Here is an 18664-nt window from a genome sequence, read left to right as displayed (position 1 = left end):
GCACAGCTCTGGGAAACTCATGGACCAAGGAAACTATGCAGTCCTTGATCTCATCTGAACAAGCTTCGGGAAGCTCCCTAACCAAACTGAGCTCAGGAGTGCCATTGGTTACAACTTGGGGCAGACATTCATGGTCCCGTCCAACAACATGAGCCCCAAAGGCAGCAGAGCTAGCTTACCGCATTTTGAAATAAGTGCAATAATACACAATACCAATCTAGCGAGAGGGCCCCTTCCCTTAAGACCATTAAGTTCAGAGTCTAGAATTACTTAACTGCACCACTGACTGAGCTCAAGTTTAGGTAGCATCTGTTATGTATACACTGTACTCGAGTTTCCCTACATTTGCTCTTAGACACTGCTGAAAGCTGCACTTCATGTGCTGTATTTTGTTTACTCTGCAGTAGTTTAGCCTGCACTAATTTTTTAAAAATGAGGATGTTCTTTTGGCTATAGATATACCCACGCTCCAAAGTACCTTCCCCAACCATACTTGAATTTACTGGCAAGCAGGGACAGAGATGGTAGTGGCGGTAGAGAGTGGGGAGAGGGCGCTTTCCCCCTTCCATCCTCTCTTTCTGTTAGATCTGAAGACTTAAAGAGCCCTGATACCCTTCATCAGGTATAAGTTCCCCAGGGCCACTGCTCTTTAAGTCCTGATGTCTGGCAGAAAGGGAGGAGGGGAGGAAATTAAAAAGCTCTCCGAGTTAGGGATGGGAGAGAAACTTGATTTTGTTTGCATTTTAATGAGAAACTACCTGATTTGCAATTCTTGAACCCACAAGTGAATCAAAGTAGTGTTAGCCTTCAAAATTCAGTTCTCTGAATTTTGTGATGCAGTTCTTCAACAAAACAATATGTTAAAAATGCATGTATTAGGGGAAAATGTGCATTATTTCAGCCCTGACAGTCTAGGGGCTCGTCCAAACTGACCCGGATAGTCCACGTTTTCCGTATTCGCTTTGTCATCTGACAGTTCCCACTTTGCCTGAAATTCGCTCTTTTCCGATCTGAAAAATACGCTTTTTTTGCGCCTGCACACACAGCGGGAAGACCTGTACATTCTTTTTCCTTTTTTCCAGCTCCATCTGCAACACCACCCCCTATCAGCCAATTGGTCCGCAAAATATGACATATACTCCTCTCCCCCTTTGCACCGAAGCACAATAATGCACATGCACTTGAACGTAAGAGCGTGAAAGTTTGAATTTCCTGTTGGTTTGGTAGTAGTGGCTGTAATGGAGTTCACCGAGTTTTTGGCTCTTGTACAGCTCCACTTACAGTTATTAAATTTCGGCCTTGTGCAGTTGAGGGCAGCTAGAGTGCAACGGGTGCCTGGACAGGGTCGTGTGCCACCCCGGAGCCCAGGAACAGCAGGAGCCCCAGCAGCGCCGGAGCCACGCTGAGCTTCCTTGGCTCATGCGGGGGTGATGCTGGAGGAGGCTACTTCACAGCAGCTGCACAAGCAAAACTTTGGGATAGGAAGTGCCGCAATGTAGCAAGCTCAGCGCGGCGGGAGGTGGTGGTGGCGGCGGCTACATTTTCCTCCCTTCTGGCAACATTGTTCACAAGCCGGGGCTTGGGGGAGGGGGATCTCCATCTCCCCCCCTCGCAGCCCCCAGCAGCCTTTCCTAGCTAAGGAACCCCACACGGCTGCTGGATCCCTCGATTCTTGGGGGCTGATGATAGTGGTGCTGAGTCCAGGGCCTCCCCTCCCCCTTTTGCACGCACACACGCGCACTGGACATATTCTCCAGGAACAATTTCTAATAGGAATGCATGCAGGGGGAATGAGGTTAGAGCTGCTAAACATCCTTTCCTCTTTCTCCGCTTTGAAGTGTTCCCTCTGATAAAAGAGAACTGCAAACCACTTATCTGACAATAATTGCTGTATTGTTGTTTGCTTGCATTTGCGATATTTCGCTAAACCAAATGTATTTTTGCCTTTTTGCGTATCAAATTTTCTGGGGGTAAACACGCCTGGCAATTCCACTTATTTCTCATGGAACTGCAAGCAAGTAATGACGTGTCATATCTAGGAAGGTAGACTACCAGTCTCTATGGTTGCAGGTGTCCGAGACACTCTAGCAAACCACTTATATGCCAATAATTCCTGTGTTTTTGTTTGCTTGCGTTTGCGATATTTCGCAAAACCGACTGTATGCTTTTCTGCCTTTATGCATATTACAGTTTCTGGAGATACACACAGCAGGCAATTCCACTTATTTCTCCAGAACTGCAAGTAACGATGTATCATGTCTAGGAAGGTAGACCACCAGTCTCTATGGTTGCGGGCATCCGAGACACTCTAGCAAACCACTTATATGCCAATAATTCCTGTGTTTTTGTTTGCTTGCGTTTGCGATATTTCGCAAAACCGACTGTATGCTTTTCTGCCTTTATGCATATTACAGTTTCTGGAGATACACACAGCAGGCAATTCCACTTATTTCTCCAGAACTGCAAGTAACGATGTATCATGTCTAGGAAGGTAGACCACCAGTCTCTATGGTTGCGGGCATCCGAGACACTCTAGCAAACCACTTATATGCCAATAATTCCTGTGTTTTTGTTTGCTTGCGTTTGCGATATTTCGCAAAACCGACTGTATGCTTTTCTGCCTTTATGCATATTACAGTTTCTGGAGATACACACGGCAGGCAATTCCACTTATTTCTCCAGAACTGCAAGTAATGATGTATCATGTCTAGGAAGGTAGACCACCAGTCTCTATGGTTGCGGGCATCCGAGACACTCTAGCAAACCACGTATATGCCAATAATTCTGGAGATACACACAGCTGGCAATTCCACTTATTTCTCCAGAATGGAAAGGGGAGGTATTGGCGCACTGAGGAGCTGCTACTAGCTTCTTTTGTAAAGAATGGCAGGAAAGCTGAGCATTTAATGGGGATCACCCCCCTTCTTGCAGAACCAACTTTTCCTGGGGTGACATGGCAGCTTTGTGACTCTGCATATTTGCGCACACCCGCCCAGGCGCGTTCTCGATTCAAGTTGTCCTTGTACCTTTCATCCCCCCCAAATGTCCAATAAATTGAATACCATGCAGGAATGCCAGCTGGGACCTCTGGCTCCACTGCAAGGTTCCTGACCCCCAAGCTTTTCTAGAGTGCAGCGCACGGTGGCGGCTCCCAGCTCCTCCCCATTCTCTCTCTCTGCCTGCCTCTCACTCTTCGCATAGGTGGCGGCGGTGGCATCAGCGTCAGGGAACAGCAACCAAGAGAGAGGCTTCCCAGCAGCTTCCTAACCACTTCAGACAAAACTTGATGCTCCGTTGCCTTCACCCCCCTCCTTCTCCCTTTCCTTCCCGTGGCCGTTTGCAAAGCGCCAGGCTCTCGCTTTTCTCCGCTCTGTGTGCCTGTGCATGTCTGTCTGTCTCTGAGTGAGGAGGAAAGAGCAAAGTGAGCTCCCTGCACCAACCAGCCGCACTTGAGCGAGACCAGCCAGGAAAAGGAGGGCTTTACAAACAACCACAACTGCAGATCTCACCTGGAGCGGCCACCCAGTTCGCAGGCTGGCTAAAAATAAACGGCTGTAGCTGCGCAGTAGAAGTTGCAGAGCTCCCCCAACACCACACCATTGCTTTGATTGGTTCAGTTTTCCCGGGCTTTCCCTGGACATTCATGCACATGCGCAAAAGTGGAAATACATGATTGGCTGGGAACGAGGGAAGGGGTATGGGGAAACGCCCATGGACTGCCCACAGCTCTAAAGTCCACAGTATTGCATCCGAGCGCCTTAAGGTACAGCAGATGATTCCCGATTTTAAAAAGCACATCGCATTTTTTGCAGTACTGCAAAAGTGGATTTAACTGTGTGAAAATGCACAAAAACGGACGACGTCATATGGAGCACCGAAAATTAATGAATACACAAAGCGATCATATCGCACATTATACAGTCATCTGGATGAGCCCTAGCTTTGATCCTCAGTTGGTGCCTTGTAACTCTAATATGGGGATACACCATTTTAAGAAGGGTCACACCAGCAGCAGCACTATTTAAATTTTGTTAAGAGAAGGAAGTGAGAGATGAAGTGAAAGGGAACAGTAAACGATGAAAAAAGGAAAGTGAGAGGAGAAAGACAGAATTAAAAGCGAAAAAATGAGCAGACAAATCTAGTAACAAATTAAAAATGGGTCCTTGTTGTACAATGGAGTTAAAGATGGTCCTTAAGTCTACACAGATTACTAAACTCTATAGCACTCTCAGAAGAAGAAAACAACAATGATACTGTTCCATAAAACTCTTTGCATAGAACACCCTCAACAGAAAGTGGTCAAACTGAAATGTGGAAGACTGAGCAAGCTTCGGGATGATCTGTTAGTACAAAAAATAGCGCCTTTAGTGCATTTCTCCATGCACTAAAGCAATGGTTTCCAAACTGTATTGTGGAGAACTCTGGGGTTCCTTAGAAGCTTGCCAGGGGTCTCTCAATTAGAAGTTCAGTAATGGCAGATAAACTTCCTTGAAAAACAGCTTGCCCACCACTACAGATCTTCTCTGTAGCGTGCAGCTGCAGGGGATGTTCACTGACTGTATTAAGAGCAGGCTTTCAGTTTCCTTGGGCCAAAAGTGAAGCCCCAGGAGTCCTGGCCAGCATCCAGCATGATGTGAGTGTGTGCTTCATCCCCACAATCTTCTTCAACATGCAGGCATCAATGGAGAATATTGCCTGAAGGCAAAAAGTAATATATTGAACATGTATGCTTGGTTTGCAACATTTTAGACATTTTCCTCTCACTAAAAGTTAGTATAACAATCAAATGTCCCAAGTAATCTACCACCCCCAAGTTAAAATCCCATTTATTTACCTCTGAGCTAGTGGAGTAACTGCAGTTATAGATTTCACAAATGTCACCATTTTCAAGAACTGGTATAAAAATAAGTTGCTTCAAGAATAGCTCTACCAGTAAATGCAGGTATAAAGGTGTTTAAGAAAATAACTCTTGTACTCTCCACCCTCCAAACATTACAAGCTGTTTGTCTGAATCATAACTATTTCCTTTCCTGACACAAACACATTTCCTTCCTTTTCCTCTACTGGCAGGACATAGTAATGGGGTGAAAATGAACTACTCCACCAAAGAGATCAGCATCTAACTGGTGAATGAATCTGACTGCTGAAAAATGTATATAAGTAGAACTAAATTTCAAATAGATTATTCAGCCGTAAAGAACAAGGCTTGTGTCTCTGATAGAAAAATAATCTTTAAACCTGTACATTTGGCCTCATTAAATTGGAGTTACTGAGAAGGAATAAATATAAATACGGAACTTTATTAATATTTTAAAGTCTTTTCGGGGTCTTTAAAAATACAGTTTAAACCAGCTTTGGATACCACTGCAGAGTTCAGTGACAACATTCAGATTCACATATGAGGATATAATCAACAATGTGCAAATTGAGGCTTTTGATTAGTCCCTTTATATAACTGACAATACTTACAAAATTAGAATTTTAAACCCAGGCTTCTCAAGCTTTAAAGACTTTGTGTAAGATATACTGGGGCTTACTTATCTTTTCCCTTGTTCACAGAATGTACTTGAAACATAGTTCAAAATCCAACTCAACTCTTTGACCAGCCATTCTTGTCTTCAAATGGTTGAACAACATTTCTCAACAGCGAAAGCAGCAATAAAAGAGACACTGAATAATTGGATTCTTTTCACCACTGAACACTTCAATTTTACAAAGGCACAGAAGTCTCCTACTGCAGTGCTCTTGGGCAGTTTGGCGATCTCCTAAAATGATATAAGAGGTGCAGTTTTCCCTGCATCCAAGTTTCACTAAACAATTTTCAGTGCTTGTACCAAGACCATGAGATCGAAAGAGACCAGGCAATAGAGCAGCAATTTACATCAACAAAGGGGATTTTCATGTACTCCTCCGAATGAGGCGGCGGCATTACCATTTTAATAGCTTTTTCACTCTCAGCCTTCTTTTCCCTAGGAAGCTGGAGACTTTTGCAAATGGAGAACAGTTCCGTTTTCCATTTTAACTACAAACAATAGCAGAGTAGCTCCTTAAACTGCATCAAACAGCAGTCAGTGAAATCCCTAACTAGCCATCCTCTCCTGCCGTTTATTAACCACAAGGGCCAAGGAACAAAAGAGATGAAAAGCAACTTGCAGTTTTAGCTCTATCCTCACATCCTAATCCTCTAAGGATGGCAAGAGAAATTGCCTGCAGAGCTGCTAAATCAAACTTTTGACTATGTTTTTGTATGTTTCCTTCCTGTCCTCCACAATAAAAGAGGTTTCAGGTATATTTTCTAATATCAGCTTGTTTTGTGGCCTTCTGGTTGTGAAACGATTTCCCCTTCCCGTTCCCCATAAGCTTTATTTTTCAGACAGCTGTTGTTCTTTACTAGTTCCCACACTCATCCACTTGTTCCCTTGTCACATACTTTGAATGTGCTCTCCCCCTCACACTGACTGCCTCACACAATAAAGAATGAATGGAAATGTTGCCTCTGACATTAGACTGTGGAATAGAGCCCATTCATTAGCACTAAAGTGTTCTGCCACCAGCGTAGATACCATCCTTTTTACCTGACACCTCTCAACAAGCTTCCCTCCAGGGGAAAAAAAAAGGTTATTCCTTTTATGCAACTTCTGACCATCTTTTCAGCTGATTCAAAAAAATCCAAGTATGGCCTCGTTTGGAAGTTCTCCCACTAGCCTCTACGTGCAGCAACATCAGGGACAGAATTTGGACTGGCGCATTTCCTCCATACCCTGCTCCACTCCTCTCATCATCAACATTTATTGCTCATGCAATGGATTGGATTTAGGCTTTTAAACAATTTTTTGCAAGGGGGACATTAATGAAACAAACAAAGAAAACACAAACAAGAACCATGGGAGCATACATGTAAAGAAAGGTCAAATGACATCTGATGTCAAATATCCAACTGGCTGCTTACAAACATATTTCATGTAACATATATAGATATAGATCATCAAATGTCAAGCAAGATACATGTCAGGAGTTCCAAATTTCAGGCATCAGTGCAGATATAGAACACAGTAAATCATTAGCAAAGGCGTAGGTGATAAACGTCCACCAAATAGCATAGAAAGCTTTTGGGTTCTCAGTTTCTTTCAAGACCCTTAACTTGTGAGTTATCTTCTCAGATACAGCTAAGTTCCAAACATTTGTGTACCACAAAGAAATATTCAGACCTTGTAATCCCTTCCACAACACAATAAGTCCTTTGGTTGGACACTCATGGTTAAGTCCTCAAAATGGATAGCAAATATAATTGTGGAGTCACTTGAATAGGGTCCTGGATAATCTTAGAAATCTCCTGATACACATCAGACCAGAAGATTAGATTTAGACTTATTTGTGCTTAGACTAGACCCAATGAAATCACTGGGAATCGAGTTAGCACAACTAAGTCTAAATACAGCCTAATATATAATATTTGGTAAGTTATCACAATATAAAACAATCATATACAACCTTCAGCATAACACACTGAACCATTCTGCTATAGATAAATACACAGCCTTTTGGTTGGTCTCCTGCAGCAAACAATAATTGCAGCAATTCTGGCCCCTCTCACTACACATAAAAGATAATACCTATACAGGAAATTCTCCCATTTATTTGAACATTAGATCTGATATTCCTATCGAGGGTTTATTCTGAGTGGTCAGGAAGAACCTATGTTCATACAGGAGCAGGATCCCTTAGTTTGAGCATCAATTCCTACTTGTGGTGAAAGGAGAGGCAGGAAGCCTGTGAACCCCAAGACCTGTTTCCAATCTCACCACACAGAGTGGTGAGGAGGAAAATAATATCCAAACAAGGTCTATGTCTTGGTTAGCAGCCTTAAAAACCCTATCTCATCTCCACAGAGTTGTAGTTTGGCTAGCCAAATAAGGCAGATCAAACATTTGACATTCAGAAGGAAGCAAACACACTGTTCAAACGTGGAGAAAGAATGAGCCTACAGAAAGCACATTTCAGAGAACAAGCAAACGTTCAGAAGTAGCACATGCTACAGGCTTCTTGGGGTAGTATTGCTTCAAATATGTTATGTGCAGGAGGGTTTTAAAAAAATATTATTACAATCAAACATGTAATCACTCACATAAGTAGTATACAGTAGTCAATAGATGGTTGCACAAGGTGCTGTTTCTGAATGCTTGAATTGTCTCACTCTCAAGAAACACAAAGGCAGCTGTACAGGGACTTCCTTCTCCAGCCTCTTCTTCTACATGTATGTAGTAATCCAGGCATAGCTAACATGGTGTTCTCCAGATGATGTTGGATATAAATCCCATAAACCACAGTCAGAATGGCAAGGGGTGATGGGAGTTGTTGTCCAAAAGCAACTGGAGGGCACCACATTTGCTACTTCTGCTGTCCCATTCAGTGCATGAACAGATTCCTCAACGAAGCTGAGATCACGGGCTTGTTCATCATTTTTGATGCAGCCACACACCAAGTTTAAAACTACTGATGAAGGAACAATTGTGAACCAGACTTTCTTTTAGTGACATGAATCACCACAGGTTCATGAGCATTCATACATTCAGGAATTCAAAAGGCATCAACAGAATGGACTCAAGAGTATAATCTGCTGATATAGCACTTCTGCTACGGAAGTCAATTCAACAAAACCCAGACTCAGCATATCTGCAGATTGTTACAGTACCTCATAAGCATTGGATATTTTACAGCCAGGCAGGCCTTTGAAGGGCAATCATAAATGGAACAAGTATAATGACCTGGTCAAAATAGTATGGTCAAGAGGGTGCCATATTGTTTTGTTTTGCATAGCTGAAGACAGAAGCCTCACTCAGTTAGAAGTATACCTGATGTGCTGGTAATACAAGAACAAATGTAAGACTTCTGGCATTTTCTTCTCCTCACAGCCCACAATGCTTCAACTCAAATCTAGTATAAAACAGAAAGAGACAGACTTACCTGAAACCCAAACAATAAAGCAAAGTTCATTTTCCCTTCACGGTCTTACCTTGGAGAATGAATCCAGAATTTTCAATTGTGTATAGGAAAGATGTGAATGGCGCAATGGGGGACTTGGCAATCAGAAGCTGAAGAAATAAAGACAAAACCAAGAAGCTGCAGAATTAAAGACAAAACCAACAAAAATTCTGATTGTGTACTACTACCGATTACAAAGCCAGTTTGCAGAGAAAACTCAATAACTGCAGCCATCAGAAGTCTTTCTGACAGCAGCTCTACAAAGAGCTTATACTTACACCACATTTATTTGTAAAAATGTGCCCTTCAAAATTCTGATTTTATGATTTCCAAAATACCACACCATTTGAATACACTAGCTTCCATTAAGTTGTATATGTTTTAATATGCAATAAGGAATACTCTAAACTCCTGGCTAATCTGTGTGTTCCAGCACAGGACAGAAATTGGACTATGGCACAACAATGAGACCCCATTTAGAAAGGAGCTAACAATAGCCAAACCTTGTACCCATGTTGGTTTTGATGTCTTAAGAACACTTGCTGTAAAATATTCCATTGTTCCAGCCAACATGGGTCCATTCAACCAGCCTCTTATATTATGATTTGCATATTGAAACTCCACATTGGATGTTGGTAGTTCATGCAACTTGGTGGTGCCGTTCCTGCAAAACATGTCTACAATCCAAATTTGAAGCAGATTTCCTCAGCCATTTCTGCCTCAGGAAAAAAAGGGAAAGGAACTAGAAAGCAATTTCCCAGTCTGTGGTTTTCACAGCAGCATTTCCAACTTTGTAGCCCTAAGGGCACCATTTAATAAGGCTACTGATCCAAAGCACATTCTGGTTCTTTTCAGAGCTCTGTTTCAATTATAGTGATGTCATACCCATTTCACCAATGCCCACAAAATATACCAGACTCCACTACTTTCATTTTTATGTACTGATGGATATCCATAAGGCCTGCAAACAGCACTGTCAGAGCCACTCTTGTCACAAGATTAAAGTAATCCAGCTATGTACCTTATAACTCTCCCTTACTTTTTGAGTTATGATAAAATCTGTCATTTCTTATTGCTCATTAGACAACACAGTTCAGATGTGAGAATCAGAATTTTATTACTACCATACTAAGTAGTAGCTTGATTTTTGAAGTTGCAGTCTGAAAACCAAAAGGTTTCTTGACTCTAAAACATGCCTGAAGGTGTTCAGCTGTTCTGAAACTCCTTCTGCAGTAACAAGTACCATACTGGCAAGACCTGGAAGCTGCTATGAAAGAAAGTACTCAAGCCAAATTCCTTATAATTGTATGGTGTTGTTGTTATGTGCCTTCAAGTCGATTACGACTTATGGCGACCCTATGAATCAGTGACCTCCAATAGCATCTGTTATAAACCATCCTGTTCAGAACTTGTAAGCTCCGGTCTGTGGCTTTCTTTATGGAATCAATCCATCTCTTGTTTGGTCTTCCTCTTTTTCTACTCCCTTCTGTTTCCCCCCAGCATTGTATGTTTAAATGTCCATTTTTAGGGCCACCACACAACTGATGTTATGCCATTTATATATTGAATGAGTGTGCGTGACCACTTAAAAATCCTGAAAAGTTAGCCACCTTCTCACTTTTTATTTGGTTAGTGAATCCACCTAAAGTTAGCCAACAGATAACCTGTTCTAGAACATGAACATCTAGATTTTAACAATAATTTTTCTTTTGTACAGAAAATTAGGGATCTCCTAAGAACTCATAATTGAGCTCCATATAACAAACTTAACTCTGCCTTGCACTGACTACAGGAATGGAGAAAGCCTTATTAAGATACTAAGTGCCAAAACAAAAGGCAAAGGGATTGACAAAGACAGCATGATGTTGGATTAACTATTCTAATTTGATACAGCCACTAAATGGTAATTTTACCCTTCATCCCACATCAAACCACTTTAGGGTCACACAAATGCATATTGAGTGAGCAGTTTACATTGAATGAGCAGTTGAACTAATGTGAGAGTTCTCAGTGCATTTAAATACATAATTCTTTTCAAGCATTTAGCTCAGTTTCTGTCACTTTACAGGAAAACCCGTATGTGCTCAGTGCTGATTCATAGTTTATAATGACATCTGGAGAAGTATTGAAGCTCTTTTAATACTGAGGCTGTGAACAGACTAGTCGCCAGAGCAAAGTGTTGCCATTAGCCTCACCTGGAGGGGGAATGGGTTGATCTGATCAGTTGTGAAATCTCTTTGACGCTGATTTTTTTTTTTTTAAAAAGAGCACTCAAGCTGCTCTCACCAGGTTTTACAGTAAAAAGGAGTGGGGTTTGACTAGCATTATGTGCCCCTATTTTCAAAAGAGAAAGGTGGAGACACACTGGAACCAGCAGAATAGTGAGTGTATTTCTACCCTGATTTCCCTTTTTTAAAGCACAATGATGAATGAATGTTCAAAAGAATGTACACCATGATGCACTTTATAAAAATAAAAAAGACAGCCCACCTGAAGACAGGGGGAGGAGCATGATAGATAACTGAGATCAGCACTTTAATATCTAAAAAGATTGCCTATTGACTGCAATTGGGTTCATTCTGTGATAGACAAAATTGTGGTGGACACTGCTTAAAGGAACATCTGTAGGGATCCTTATGAACCTCTCATTAGGATTTATATATAACATCTGCTGGTCTGTACATATCGTTCCTAACTACTGAGATATAAAAGTATAAGACAAACACAGCAAGCACAGCTAAAAATGCAGATTTAGTAACCATTGTCAGTGTTTTGCTTTGAGTAATGTGATGCCAGCAAAGCCATCTCAGGATGTGATATAAACTCAGTGACCTGCTGCATAGTACAAATCTGAAACATAAGCACTTTCCCTTCCTTAGCATAAGTTATTGTTCTTCCTACAAAGAAAAGCTTCTGGAGAAAAAAGGTGTGTGTCATCTGTAGCTGTGATGCAAACTCACAGAACTAGAATTCCCTTTCCTGCATTTAACCTCACTTAATGATGCAACAATCTCCACCCAAAAATCACTGGAGTTGCCAGATTTCTTACAGGAAAGTTATAAGGGGATCTTTCATTCTTTACTGTCTAGTATAAATCAGAAGAAAATAAATGACAATAATCCACTAGAGAAACACTTGCCGTTTAAAAAAAATCAAAATGTTGCATTACAGCCAGGAGAGTGGCTGTATACTATAGCCAGCATGGATTTTTCACATTCTGTTTTATTAAATTGAAAAGACCCCCCCATGCCATCCTGCTGCTTCCCATAAGCTCATTTCAATACAAAATCTTAAAAAATGTATAGTCCTGAAGTCAGAAACACGTGTTTAACAACCCTCTAAGTTTTCATGGCAATACACAAAACTCAGAGAGAATCCAGAGAAGAGGACTTTGGTCCTTACCTGAAATAAATTTCTCCAGGATGATAGTCCATCAAGTGGGCTCTGGCTCCACCTAGCGACCGTAGGCAGGAAATTACAGCAGAATTGCTGGGAGTAGGTCGGCTAGCACTTGACCTCTGCAGTCTTTTCATGATGAGACGAAAACATCAGGTTGCCAGCTAAGATTGAAGTGTAACTGGCGATGACCTACTCCCTTGAAATGGAAAAAACAGACACCACAAAAGAAGACTTCAAAGTTAAAAGTATTATTGAAGAGAACCATAAACAATAGAGAAAATTTGGCATTGAACGTGGAGTTGTTACAAACATGTGGCGAAAAAACAAAGGCAACAAGTTGTCATAACTAACTTGATATGTAGAAAATTTTGTTACTAGTAATAAGTAGATTAAACAATGAAGCAGAAAAAACATGTATGGGCTGGTGTCTACTAATTTTAACAATTCTTTAGGTTGACCGGTAGGTTCACACTGGACCAAAAAGAAGAACTTAGAAAAGTAAGGCACGCAGAGCCACAAAGAGGTGGGCCTTGATGGACTATCATCCAGGAGAAATTTATTTCAGGTAAGGACCAAAGTCCTCTTCTCCCTGGATGATAGTCCATCAAGTGGGATATACCAAAGCAGTCCCCATCTAAAAAATAGGGAGGGTGATGTGGCTCAAGGTTTAAGAGTGTGCTGCAGGACTTTTTGGCCAAAGGTAGCCTCGGCTGAAGCCTGAGAAACCATTTTGTAATGTGCTGCAAAAGTATTAGTAGACGACCAGGTGGCAGTGAGGCAGATCTCTTCTAGAGGAACATTAACTGAGAAAGCTGCCGAAGTGGAAGCTGAGCGAGTAGAATGTGCCATTATCTGGTTAGGAACTGGCACATTTTGAACCTCATATGCTAGCTTAATTCACGCTTGTAGCCAACACGACAGGGTTGAAGTAGAAACTCTTTTCCCCAAACAGGCGGGGTGAAAAGATACAAACATGGAATCTGACAGTCGGAAGTCTTTAGTTCGGTTGAGATACACCTTCAATGCCCTGCGGACATCTAAACAGTGCCAGGATTTCTCCCATGGCCCAGTAGGATTCAGATAGAACGAAGGAAGAGAGATCTGTTTTCGATGAAAAAGCAAGTTCACCTTAGGCATGAAGGAGGGATCCAGTCTCAAGACAACACAGTCTTTACGAAAAACACAAAGATGTTTAGCCACGGACAGCGCATTAAGCTCTGAGATGCGTCTGGCGGAGGCGATGGCCACACGGAAAAGCACTTTGAATGACAGTAGGCGAAGGGTAATGTTATTGAGAGGTTTGAAAGGTGGTTTCTGGAGCACAGTGAGAACTGTTTGGAGACTCCATGAGGGATAGTGATGAACCACAGGCGGGCAAATGGTGGCAGTGCCCCTGAGAAAACGCCGTATGAGAGGATTGCAACCAGTAATCCCAGAAGGACAGAGGGATAACACCGATGACAGGGCGGAGACCTGTCATCGCAAAGTGCTAGCCATAAGGCCCCTGTTGAATCCTTCTTGAAGGAAGGCCAGGATCTCCGAGACTAATGCATGGAGCGGGGATACGTTCCTGGCTGCACACCAACTGGCAAAGATGCACCATGTGGAACCATAAATTCTGATTGTGGATGGACGGCGTGATGCCAGAATGGTGGCTATGACCTCCTGCGATAAACCTGTTTTCCTTAAATAGCTGCGCTCAACCTCCAGGCAGTCAGACGCAGCCAGGATGGATCTGGGTGTTGGATTGGACCCTGTGATAGGAGATTCCGATAGGGCAGAAGACTTAGAGATGGTTCGGTTGAGAGACGCACAATCTCCGAGAACCACGGGCAGCGTGGCCAGGTGGGTGCAATCAAAACAATTTCTGCGTGTTCCTTCCTCAGCTTCTGTAGAGTGCGGGCTAACAACGGAGTTGGGGGGAAAGCGTAGAGGAGACCCCAAGGCCAGGTGGTTGTCAATGCATCCATGGCCTCCGCTTGAGGAGACGCATACCAAGGGAAGAACCGAGGCAGGTAATGATTGTTGGGAGAAACCAAGAGATCCACCACCATGTTGCCGAATTGACGTTGTAACTGAGCAAATGCTTTTGGATTGAGTCTCCACTCCCCCTGTTGAAATTGTCGATGACTGAGCCAGTCTGCCTCCATGTTAGCGTCTCCGCTGAGATGTTCTGCACGCATGGACTCCAGGTGTGACTCGGCCCAAGAGAAGAGCGGTGAGGCTTCCCGGTGAAGCGTGTGCGAGTGCGTTCCCCTGTGCTTGTTGATATGAGCCTTCGTACAGACTTTGTTGGTACGAAGGAGGATGTGACAAAGATTGAGTCTGGTAGTGAAGTACTGAATGGCGAACCGAGCCGCCCGGAGCTCCAACCAATTGATGCTGTGTCGGGACTTTGTTGAAGACCATTGACCCTGGATGCAAAGGGAGCGACATTGCGTGCCCCACTCGGACAGGCTGGCGTCAGATGTGATGATGACCCGTGGTGGATCCTGGAAGGACATACTGTGATGTCCCTGTATTTTAATATCTGTAAATATAGTAAGTGCGGGTTTATTAAGCAATATATGGTAAGTGACTGAGTGAGGGGGGAGTACATGGGCTAGAATGCTGGAGAATGTTGGATGATGATTGGCTGTGTGTTTGAATGGCTGAAGGTATAAATGAGAGGATGACAGTTGAGTTTGGGGGGAGTTCGGGAGGAGTTGTTGGGGAGTTGTTGAGAGAAGTGATTGGCAGAGTTCTGAGGGAGGTTTGGATTATATTTGGCGGGTATTTAGGCAGAATATATAAAACTGGAAACATAAAGAGTGACACTATATGAAACCATACGCTTGTTGAACATTCCTAAAGTAATCTTGTTATTTCCTGGTGTTATCAAATAAATACTTTTATTGGTTTACCAAAAGCCTGATCCTTAGCTGGGGACACACAGACCAGAAGGGAGGGCAGGGTAATTACCAAGGCTGGATGGAAACAGTATCAAATAAATGGTGGCAGCGGTGAAGGGAGATATTGTAACATCGTCAAGGATCCAGAGCAACCCAGGATTGTATGCTTTATAGACAAAGATATAAGGGGGTTGTGGACGGCAAGGGCACCCAGACACAAAGTAACAATAACCCATAGGGAGACTAAGGTGAAGTCTCTAGCAGTATTGTTTACAGGGAGTGGCTGGTGGGAATGTGTGGGAAGCAGATGGCTTTTGGCGTAGTTTATGAGGAAGCTGTGGGATGACAAGGTTTCTAGAGCGAGGAGAACCGCTGCTTCTGCCTGAAGAAGAGTTTCCACGTGGATCAACAAGTCGTCTAAGTACAGATAGATGTGAACCCCCTGGCAGCGGAGAAAAGCCACCAGGGTAACCATGATCTTTGTGAACACCCGGGGGGCCGAAGAGAGACCGAACGGCATGGCGCGGTACTGGTAGTGCTGCCAGTCGTAGGCAAAGCGGAGGTATTGTTTGTGTCGTGGATGAATGGGTATGTGTAAATAAGCCTCTTGGAGATCTATGGTGGCTAGATAATCGTTTTGTTGCAGGGTTTCCCGAATGGACAAAAGGGACTCCATTCTGAACTTCCGATGTCAGACAAACTATTTTAAGAACTTCAAGTCCAGGATTGCCCTCCAGGTGGTTTTGTCGCGTTTGGGCATGACGAAGAAAACAGAGTAGACTCCTGAGAACCACTCTGTGACTGGGACCTGCTCTATTGCCCCAATTTGAAGAAGATGAAGAATGGTGTCTGAAAGAGCTCTCCGCTTTTCCAGAGAACCGGACATGGGAGATGGCAGAAAATGGTTTGGTGGGAGACTTTCCAGCTCTATAGCATAGCCCTCCCGAACTGCCTGTCGTACCCAGAGGTCTGTTGTTAAATGCTCCCAATTTTGGGCAAAAAGGAGTAGTCGAGCCCCTACTGGCGGAGGGTGCGAGTCAGAACTGACGTGAGGAATTGTGAGGCCTGTTACTCTTGGGTCTAGAAGATGTGGAATTAAATCTGCTTCCCCCCGAGTACTGAATCTTCTTGAAAACCGGCCCCTGGTCCATTTGGGCTGACCTAAACGGTAGTCCCGGCCTCTGCCTGATGAGCGTGAGGAACGAAAGGACTGGAAAGGGTGAAACTGAGACTGAAAAGTTTGAGCGGGAAGCCGATAAGGAGAGAACCTGTGTGATGATCTGCGGTCCTCCCGACGCAGAGTGGCCAAGAAAGGCTTGTGTTTCTTTTTAGGGTCCACGAGAACCTCCTGGAGGGCCTGTTCACCAAATAATTTCAGACCTGCAAACGGCGCTGTCGACAAATTGATTCTGGCCCCTTGGTCGGCATCCCAGTAGTGTAACCATAAGGTGCGTCGAGCCACAACCTGTGTAGCGATTGCCCTTACAGAATACTGGACTGCGTCCAGTGTGGCATCCGCCACAAAGGCAGCGGCCCTATGAAGCTTCAGAAAGGTCTTGCGCAGTCTAATAGGGTCATGAGTTATGTCTTGAGCTGTTGGCTCCAGGAGATCATTTAGCCAAACTAATGAGGCCCGTGAAAAGATAGATGCCACACAAGAAGCTCTGACTGCCAAGGCTGACGCCTCGTGCGTTTTGCGAAGGGAGAAGTCAAGGCGGTGCTCAGATATATCCTTAAACTGGGCTTCAGATTCTCTTGGCAACAGAGAATGAGAAACTAGAGAAGAAATGGGACCGTCTACCCCAGGGACTTTCAGCATGTCCATGAAGACTGGTTCGAGGAAGTAGAAATGGTCTGCCAAGGCAGGAGGGCGCCGTTTCTGAAGGGAAGCTTGCCACTCAGCCTGGGCTATTGATTTAAACATGTCTGGCACAGGAACAGACACCAGCTTAGGTTTGGGAGTTTTCAACACTGAAGCTGCTCTGGAAGAGGCTGGAGATGGGTCTTGCCCTGCAGGCTTAATATCCAAAGCCGCCAAGGATTTGCAGAGGGGTAAAAAATGGTCGGCTGAGAACAGTCTATGAGAAGCGGAAGATGGTGAAGATGAGAGTCTTCCAGTTCCAAACCTGCACTTCATTCATCATCTTCATAATCTGGGTCTATGAATGGATCTAAAGGGTCTGCATGTGGTCTAAATGTGGCATGCCCCCTGGACGCTGCAAAAGGTTCAGGAAAGGAAGAGCCATCACTCTCTGAGGAACATCCCACGAACTCTCTGGGCAGCCTACTGTGAGGATGCCTAGTCGTTTGCCTTTTAGAGTCAGGCCTTGTGAGAGCACATCTGGGCTGTGAGGAAGCAGAAGCCAAGATCTCTGTGGACAGTACTCCAGTGAGGGCTTCCTTGACTTGGGTAAGTGCCTCTGGCATTAGTTGGAATGGCAGGGCAGGGGCCACAGCTGGCTCTTGTGCTGCAAATTGGTAGGAGCTAGCATGATGACAGTCTTCCTCTGAGGAAATTTACCCTTCACTGCCTGATGTGGCCCCAGGCAAATTTGTCACTGGCTCATCCTCTGAAAATGAGTCTTGAGTGTGCTTAGGGAGAGGTTTATGGTGACTCACAGAGGAAATGACTGAAGAGTGGCTCTGGTGTCCAGAGCTGCAGTGGTGAGGAAGGCGCTTTTTAGACTTAGGTGCCAAAGAGGAAGGCGCTGGTAATGGTGTCTCAGAAGGTACTGGGAGCTGGCATGATATGGGGATGATGCCAGACCTCCCTATGTTACCATCAGTGTCTGAGGAAGCGGCAGCCATGGAATGCTTTTTACAGGGAGCTGTGGTGGAGAGGGCTTTCAAACCGGCAGATCTCCTTTTGGCGGGAACTTGTGGCATTGCGGGGGTGGGAGGAGCGAGTGCTACCCCATCGCTGCCCGATAATAGTGCTCTTGTTGGTTCCCCATGCTTTGTCTTTTTAAGCGCCTTACGAAGTGCTGAAGCTGGCTGCGCTGTAGCGGTGGGGAGGAGTTTTGTCTGCCTTGCAGTCTTGGACGCCTGATGAGGCGCTGGGACAGCCTTCCTCGTAGCCACTGCAGGGTTTTCCGTTGGCCCCTCAGTTGTTACACGGGTGGGAGCGCAAGCCAAGGCACTCGATTCTTCCATTGCTCTCCCTCATGCACACGCGCCTTGCTGGGGTGTGGGAGAGGCGTTTGTCTGAGGAAAAATACCACTCACGCACACGCGCCTTTCTGGGGTGTGGAGGGTTAATGAGTATGACAGGGGAAAGGCTCTAATTTGGCCAAAGGGGAATCTGGCTAAATCCAGTCAGGTCTCCTTTACCTGTTTCAACTGGCCCCAGCGGCAAGAAGTAGAAGCGGAGGGGGGAGGAGAGAGAGCGGGAG

General features: G+C 44.2%; 1 protein-coding gene across 9 annotated transcripts in view; it reads right to left on the bottom strand.

The window, feature by feature from the left end:
* The window catches only part of RAD51B (RAD51 paralog B), a 560435-nt gene that overhangs the window by 203907 nt on the left and 337864 nt on the right, over window positions 1-18664 (bottom strand). For 7 of the 9 annotated variants that reach the window (XM_061611111.1, XM_061611108.1, XM_061611110.1 and 4 more), the window contains exon 10: window positions 9014-9092. In XM_061611111.1, the coding sequence (XP_061467095.1) occupies window positions 9014-9092 (79 nt within the window). Of the gene's footprint in view, window positions 1-4166; window positions 4696-8846; window positions 8935-9013; window positions 9093-18664 lie in introns of those variants that run through there. The other 2 variants (XM_061611115.1, XM_061611116.1) reach the window with 2 other exon arrangements.

The sequence above is a fragment of the Rhineura floridana genome, chromosome 2 (genome assembly GCF_030035675.1).
Source record: "Rhineura floridana isolate rRhiFlo1 chromosome 2, rRhiFlo1.hap2, whole genome shotgun sequence".
Classification (NCBI taxonomy): Eukaryota; Metazoa; Chordata; class Lepidosauria; order Squamata; family Rhineuridae; genus Rhineura; species Rhineura floridana.
The sequence above is the reverse complement of the archived record's forward strand: the minus strand, read 5'-3'. Positions and strand labels throughout refer to the sequence as shown.